The sequence below is a fragment of the Vigna umbellata genome, unplaced genomic scaffold (genome assembly GCF_029865625.1).
Source record: "Vigna umbellata cultivar VRB3 unplaced genomic scaffold, Vumbellata_1.0 scaffold_859, whole genome shotgun sequence".
Lineage (NCBI taxonomy): Eukaryota > Viridiplantae > Streptophyta > Magnoliopsida > Fabales > Fabaceae > Vigna > Vigna umbellata.
In genome coordinates, this window is record NW_028274624.1 from 8,566 (window position 1) to 16,917 (window position 8,352).

At 37.0% G+C, this 8,352-nt stretch overlaps 1 protein-coding gene across 1 annotated transcript; it reads left to right on the forward strand.

Annotated features, from left to right (window-relative positions):
* The first annotated feature begins 2,593 nt into the window (after positions 1-2,593).
* LOC148190507 (uncharacterized) lies at positions 2,594-3,895 on the forward strand. Its single transcript, XM_088102850.1, has one exon. The coding sequence runs from the start codon at positions 2,609-2,611 to the stop codon at positions 3,893-3,895; it is 1,287 nt and encodes a 428-aa protein (XP_087958976.1). The 5' UTR covers positions 2,594-2,608.
* Positions 3,896-8,352: the final 4,457 nt, after the last annotated feature.

The window sequence follows — 8,352 nt, forward strand, 5'->3', positions numbered from 1 at the left end:
TAAAAAGCATTCAGACCTTGTACAATCCAAATAAGTGAAGCTCCAAAATCAGAAACTGAAAACATTATCAATTATGAACTAAATTTGTTGGGGCATTGTATCAAACGCATTTGTAAAATTCAGTACTGGAGTCACTTAATTGTTTCTGCTCTAACTTGCTTGTGTTTTTCTTGCTTTCTTAATCCCTTCTAGAGCAATTCTTAGGTTCATTTTTGAGTACTTCCCTTCTTGATAGCTTTGCTTCTTGTTTGTCTTTGTTGGTTATCTAGTTTTGTCTGCAATGCATGTGAAATCTATTCTGCCAATCTTTAATTGAAGCTTTTAATTGCTTATTTCATCTGGTCTAGAGTTTCCTTAGTTAGAGTATGTTCTGCTGTTTGAGTGGTTGTCCTGTTTGTCCATCACTTTACCTTAGCTAACCATTTTCCTGAATTGAGAAATCTGATTCCAATCTGGTTTGTGGATTTGAAAGAAGGTAAGTGTGAATGGTAGCATTCTAGGTGGTGGTGATCCACAGGATTCTCTGGCTTAGACTGAAAATTTCATTTGAGTGCCTTAAAATGTTTTAAAGAGAAATTTGGGTGCTGTGAGATTAGTGGCTATTGGCATTTACAAGAGTTCAGTTTCAACTAACCATTTGTTGATTGTTCATTGTGCAGGAAACGAAAATAAGATGATCAGAGTGGAGAGTTGTGACTGTTTAAGAAGTTATTGAAATCAATTTCGTTCATAAACTGTTTGATGAAGTCAGTGAGATATTAAATGCTTGAATGTTTAAACTGTGCTTGTGATGCTAGTTGTGCTTGTGAGTGTTTAAACTGTCATTGCACTCATTTTAGTTTCAAAACATTGCTTGCTGAATTCATTGATATACTCACTGTTTTGAAAGTGAATTGTTGATTTTATGGTTTAATTGGGCATGTTGAATGTTGCTTCTGATTTGATAAAGACCTATGGGACTTGGTAGATGCATAGGAATTGCAAATAATGTGCTGATTGTTTTATGAGCATTTCTGGAATTGCAAGAACACTGTTTTAAAACTGCCAATTTCTGATTTGCCTCACAATACTCTGTCCATTGATTTGATTAGCATGGTCCACTGATTTCTGAATTAGTTTAGGACATTATTCTTGACTGGTTTGGTCCATTGTTTCTGTCCAGTGTAATTCATTGAATTGTTGAAAAGGCTGCTCTAGTCATAATCAGTTGTGCATCAATCTGTTTTAATTACCAATGTATCAACCAGTTTTCACAAGTGATTAAAGCACCTAAATTCCAGTTCTGCCTTGGTGGTTGAATTAATTAGGTGGTTATTTTCTGCATTGAATTACATCCAATCTGAATTTAATTCACTGTGCTGGATTCTGTTGCTGGATTCTGTTGAGATTTAGGTGTGCAGAGCTGATGTGAATGAATCATTAGTTGAGCAGAATATTACTGAAGAAACAGTAGCAGAAAAAAAAAAAAAACCTCAGTGTGGAGCTTGGAACAGGCTAGAAACAACCATTCAAACAGGGAAGTTGCCTAATTTACCCTTTGTTATGAATTGATATTCTGTTTTAGCTTGTAAGTGATGTAAGTGATAATATTGAATGAATATCCTGCTGATTTTGGTTGAAAATTAACTATGCAGAATATTTGGAACCGTTTGAGAGCAAATAGGAATGATGTTTGAGAGTTTAGTTTGAGCAGATGTTTATTGAGAAAACAGCAACCTAAGCACTTCCTGTGGAAGTTTTGAACTGACGGGATTTTCTTTTACCTTAAATGGCTTATGCTTTGCTTGAACTGTTCTTGTCATGGTTTGTAATTACTTGTACTGTGTGAATTGTTGATGTTGGTCTGAATATCTGTGCAGGTTTTCTCTGTGCAACACATAGTACTGGACAGTCAATAGGAACCTTTCTCTGCATCAAGTGTACAAGCCCAAGAAAAGGGAATACTCATTTAATTGTAAATCCCTCTTCCAATATATTTAGTTATCAGTTCTCTGATCCAGCTTTGTACATTTGTGACAGTAGAGTGAACCCAAGAGCTAGGAGACCCCAAAGTTATCCAGAAGCAATAAGTCTAAGTGCGTATAAGGCTTTGAAGAAAAACATGCAGCAATGAACTGTTTGGACCAGACCGTGCAGCTATTTGAATCTTTTGTAATTGTTTTCTTCATTTTTTGATGTGTAATAGGCTGATAGGCTAGCTTTCTTTTAGTTTCAATTTTTTTGTAAAAGGCCTTTTAAAAAGTCCAAGTATTTGGAAGAGTCCTTGGTGCTCTTTCAATTCTTGGCAACTTTTCTTGATTGTTTGAACTTTAATTTGTGTTCACGTTTAGAGGTGATTTAGGCTAAAAGGGATTAAACTCTAAGCCTTTTCACATTAGAGTCCGAATAGTTGTCTTTTAGTGTTTAATTGTTGTGATTGTTTGTGAGTTGTGTCCTTTGATTTTAAAAGTGATTTTAGTTTAAAGGGTAACTAGTAGTAACCTAAGACATTTCTGGCAAGGCAAGACTTGGTACTTAAGCAGTCTTCATGACTCACCTCTCTTACCTGGGACTTGTCTAAGTGTGAATCTTGTATATCTTTTACACTAGAAAACTTTTAGAAACAAAGATGTCTTGTTATCCATATAGGTCTTCTAGGAATTTTAATTTTGATGAGCAACTTAGTTACAAAGGAATCAAAAGAGAACATGATAAAGCTAGAAGGAAGTCTTGTTCATCTTATGAATTTGATAGGATTGAAGATGATTTGTATAAAAAAGCTAGTGAAAATATTCCATTCTTTGGTGATGATATTGGTGCATTAACATACCTAGCTTGGGAAAAGGAAATTAATGACATGCATTCATTCATGGTGAGAAAAAGTAAATATGAATCCTTCTATTTTAAAGATGATGAATCTTATATTATTAATCTTTACACTTCTAGTTTTAAAAAGCATGCAAGAGAGTGGTGGGATGATAGGCAATATCATGTTAAGATAGGTAGAAAATATCCCATTTATGATTGGAATGAATTGAAAGCTTGTATGAGAAGAAAGTTTGTGCCTCGAGAAATTGAAAGAAACTTAGAACTTATGAGAGAGCTTATTAGAGAAGGTGAGTCATTCATTCAAAATTTAAGTGGGTTCTCTCGTAGGGAAAGTGAGTTTCTAGAAAAACTTAAGAGGCTATGGGAAGAGACAAGCAAACATAGAATTGAGAGGTTAAAAAGAGAAAAACAAAAGCAAGAAGTAAGAGAAAAAAGAGAAATAGAGAGAAGAGAAAAAGAGAGAAGAGAAGAGGAAGAACGAAATAAAAGAAAAGAGGAAGAGAGAAAGAGAAGAGAAGAGGAAGAAAACAAGAGAAGAGATGAGGAAGAAAGAGAAGAAGAGAAAAGAAGAGAGAAAGAGAGAAAAGAAACACTTAGAAGAGAAAAGGAAGAAGTTGAAAGGATAGAAATGGAAGAAAAGAAATCAAAGCAACTAAGGGCAACATCTCCTCCTACATTAGAAGTCAAACTCTTAAGGGGAGGTTTTCTATCCTCTCACTCTTATACATTTATATTTGAATTTTCCAAATTTCACTTTTCTTTCAAAGAATTGGCCACTCCATCTTTAAAAATGTTATCACTTTCAACACATGCAAATTTCCAACTTGGGTTATGGTTACCTTTATGGTTACCAATAACTCAAGATACAAATAAAATTTCAAATGAAGAAAGGTTTCTTTGTTATATTAAAATTAAAAATTTCAAAATTTGGAAACCTTCTTCTACACATATTCTTTTATATATCTTATTGGGTCAAAGAAAACTAATTAGAGATATGTTTGATGCTTATTGCAGATGGATATTTGACCCAGGAGGAACCCTTATGAAGCTAACAAAAATAAGTCTTCAAAAGCACCATCAGATTTGAGGACAAATCCTTTCCAAGGGGGAGGGGATGATACGCGGGGACCAAGGCTAATTAGTTTAGTATAGTATTTCTTTAACTTTTATTAAAAACATGTGTAAAAGGTGTTAGGCATGTGCTAGATAGGAGGGACTTTTAGTCCTATATATAGACATGCCACCACCTCTTGTAAGGGACTTTTGAGCATAATGAATTGTTATTCTGTTGAGAACACTCCAGATCAATTCTATCTTGAAAGTCAAAGCTAGAGAATCCCAAAGGATCTCCTCTAGCTACCTTCCATTCACACCATCCATTCTTTCATATTCCATTATCGGATTCTCTCTCCACCGTAGCATCCAGCTCACGCCACTCTCACCAATTAGTAGCGTCCTCGTGGCTTGCGCCTACGTCGCTGCCACGCGTGCCTGTGACTCCAACGCTACTCATCATTTTTCTCTCAATCATTCGAGAGAATAAACCATCACTCTCGCGTTCTTCTTTCTTCCAGTGCATCTCCTCCAGCAACCTTTTTCCTCACAGATCTACCATCACAAACCCTCACTTCATTGATTTAATCGTTGAATCCTTCTTCTCCACCGATTAAATCCTTCCTTACCTTCAACCCTAGAGTTTTCACCGATTAATCCTTCGAAACCTAGGGTTCTCGAGTAAATCTGCTTCTTTCCGCTGCGCATCGATGTCAAGGAGGCCTCGAGGAGTCCAGATCTCTCAAGTTTCGTTTTCTCCTCGGAGCGTCGCCTATCAAGTAATGACGCGCTTCGATCAAAGTGCATAGAAAATAAACAAAATGAAAAAGGCAGAGTGTGCTTCCTCCTTCCAAACTCAATCACAATTCTCTGCCTTAGCCGTCTGGACCGTAACCCTCAATGCATGCTCCCTCAGTGTGCTTTCAATTCATCCTATGTGTCTCTTTCAGCTAGCCGTAGCCCTCCATGAATTGATGTCTGTGTTTTCTTTCTCCAAGTTTCTTCTTCTCCCCCTTCCCCTTTCCTCTCCTTAAAAAAAATGTCCAAGCTAAAAAAACCAAAACCGAAGGGTGGCGGCTGATGCCTTTTATGAAGAATGAATGCCCTCTTTTTTTTCGTGCTGCTGGATCCAGGTCCGGGCCGTGGTGTCTTCAGGCTGCTGGATGCTTCCACTTTGCTGGGAAAATGAAGATGTGGGCCGTGTTGCTCTCGGTTATGTGCAGCCAGCATGGCTTCTTTGTGCACCTCCTCAATCACCGTGATGAAGCTGGATGGGAGCTGCTACTCAAAAGTGCTGGACTGCTGTGTTGGACGTGAATGAAGCCCCTGGACGCGTGTGCTGCTTGCTCCCGTGTGCTCTTTCATTTTTCTGGCCCGAATTAGCATGGATCTTCCAATTGAAGCACCTCCTTTTGCTGCTGCCAAGCTGGACCTCTTCAATTGGGCCGTGAGCTTTACTAAGCCAATGTAAAATAATGTGAGTGGTGGCCCCCTCATCCCTTCCAGCTTCACGGACTCACACACTTAATTTTCCAAAGAAATATTCTTCAATGTGGCAGCTCGCACTTTTTTTTCTCTTAAAGCACAATTGTGAGATGTGGAAGCCGTGAGTGCCTCCCAAGCTATTGGATTCCTTGTTTAAGAGTGTTGGGAGGTTTTAGCATCATCCAATTATCAATTCCAGCCACCACAATTACTAAACAACAAGCAAACAATGCAACAGATTAGAAATCACTCAAACAGCAAGCATTGGAATGACATAGGGGAGTAAAAAAAATACTGGGAACAACACAGAACGAATTTGAACAAAATAAAAACTATACGTGAAAATAGACATCCATACGAAACTATGAAAAAAAATTGCATGGAAAACGGATAAGAATTGAACTCAAACGAAGACACACAAGTTGACACAAACAGCAGTAATCACTGGACTGACATATGAGAGTAAAATAAATACTGGGAACAGCACAGAATGAATTTGAACAAAGTAAAAACTATATGTTAAAATAGACATCCAGACGAAACTATGAAAAAAAATTGCATGGAAAACGGATAAGAATTGAACTCAAACGAAGACACACAAGTTGACACAACATTCACGCGGCAGCCAGCGAAAATAAAAATGGCTAAGATGCATTGGCTCAATTTCCATTTCTCATTTAGCTTTCTAATGTCCCAAAAAGTTATCCAAAATTTTCCCATAATTAATAATGCAAAACAATAAGCTCAGATAATTCAAATTAGTTAAAATAAGAATTTCCGATCAAATTAAGCACAATTAGGAAAAACAGGAAAATACCGGACGTTTAAGCATAATTCCCCGACTAATTCTAGCACATTAAACTAAGTGAAGTGAGGAAAATATTGGTTCATCAAAATAGACCACACTTAGTCTTTTGCACTCCTGGGCAAAATCAAGACGCAAATCAGGGAATAGTTCAAAGGGCTTTTAAGAAGGTGACACAACGTCGACACACAGAAAATAAAGACTCACAAGGAAACAAACAGAATTTACACCGTCCTCAAGAAATCTGGACAGAGAAAAGAAGTAGATAATTCCAACACAGAATGAATCAGAGAAAGCAGATACTCATGAAATCATCCAATCAATTCAAGACATGGCAAAATGATCAATCAGCTCAAGAGGTGAATCAAAAGCAACAGAACCTCACAGATGCACTATCACTGTATCTCTCAAGTGTATAAGGTAAAGAATTTCAACTCAATGCACTCAAGAAAGCAAACAACAACAGACTTGGCAAACCTCTAATATCAACACTCAAAACATATGCATGTTCAAATCAAAAGGTCTTTTATGGGTGAAATGGGGCCAAGGACAAGGTAGGATAAATATGGATGAGAAGCTACAAACCAAAAGAAATAGAGGAGCAATGGGGAACAAGTGTAAACACAGTCAAATCACACCCAGACCTCTAATTCAATCCTCTTCTTGACTCCATTATTCACAAAATATTATTTTTTTTTAAATTTTTTTTTTTTTTTTTTCTCATTTTTCTCTATTTTTTTTTTTCATCCTGTCTCTTTTCTTTTCTCTCTTTAGCACACAACTATAAGAGATGAGATATAAATCATATTTCTGAACACAAAACAAGAAGAGGAACCAACTAGCCAACTCATAAAAATCCCTAAGGAGACCACACTTGTTCCGAAAACACTTCCAAAGCTCCAAAATTTCCTAAGGTTAAGGTAATCATGGTTTTTCACTTAGGGCTAGTGTATGAGCTTCAAAACAAAGAAATGGGGGAAAATATAGGCTCAAAAGGGGTTATTAAAGGATCAGAACAAGGTAAGCTTATTTGGCTAGAGAGGCTCAAGAACAAAACTGCCTTTATCACTTCCAAACATGCATATCAATCAAGAATTATCAACAAGAGTCAAGCCAAGGCATAGGCGCAAGCAATCAAGAGGCATATCACACACAAGAAAGAACAATAAGTGGCTCAAATCTCACACAGGGTAATTCTGTCACAATCAATTCAACCTTTTAAACATCATAATCATCTTCCCAAGCAAAGAAAAACAAGGATTTCAAGCCAAGTATCAGTGAAGTGAAGGTCAAGTCTACAACCTAAACAAAGTCCAGAAACCAAGAGAAACATGTAAAACTGTACACCAGACAAAACAAAAACTGCCTAGAAAAGAAAAAAAAAAAAAAAAAATTTAACCAAGAAAACAAAAACTAACAAAGAAAAATAAAAATCTCCCCCAATAGACCACACTTAAACTACACAGTGTCCTCAATGTGTCATAAGCATAAGATCAGAAATCATAACAGTCAACAGATCATGGACAAGTGCAATAAAAGTAGGGAAAGGGGGAGAAGAGAGAAAGAAAACTCCCCTGATCATGGTGGCAGTTGCCTATTTTGGACTTTCAGGGAGATGTCTTCCACCACAGGATCCAACCAGGAAGTTTTGAGGACGAACTGCTTCATCCTCCAAATCTGATCTAGCAGTGAAATGTTTTCCACAGCTGGATCTATGCAGTGATTGTTGATGAGTGGGTTCAGCTGGTGCTTATTGATGTTGAAACTAGTGTGAATGTAAGCACTTTTTCCTTCCACTGTGGGTGCATGTTGGTCAAATTCATGTGTACCTCCTGCAACATGGTTAGTGCAATGTGGCTCCAAAGAAATGACATGCAGAGGTATAACACCCAATCCTAGTGTAACAGGCTGAACCTCAGATACATCCTCAGAACATGAATCAATTTCAAAATCACAAGCCATATCAACTACAGACTCAGATTCACGTTCAATGCATGGAGAATAAACATTCGGATGCGACAGCAAAAATTGGTTCTCATCATGCATAAAGGGAAAATTAAAATCAGACTCAACAACAATATAATCATCAGCATACCTCTCAACAACATAATCATCAATAGCACAATCATCAATAGAATAATCAATTTGAGGTATGTTTACCTCCACTTCCCTAAAGATTGGAATAGTGGTGGAGGATGAAA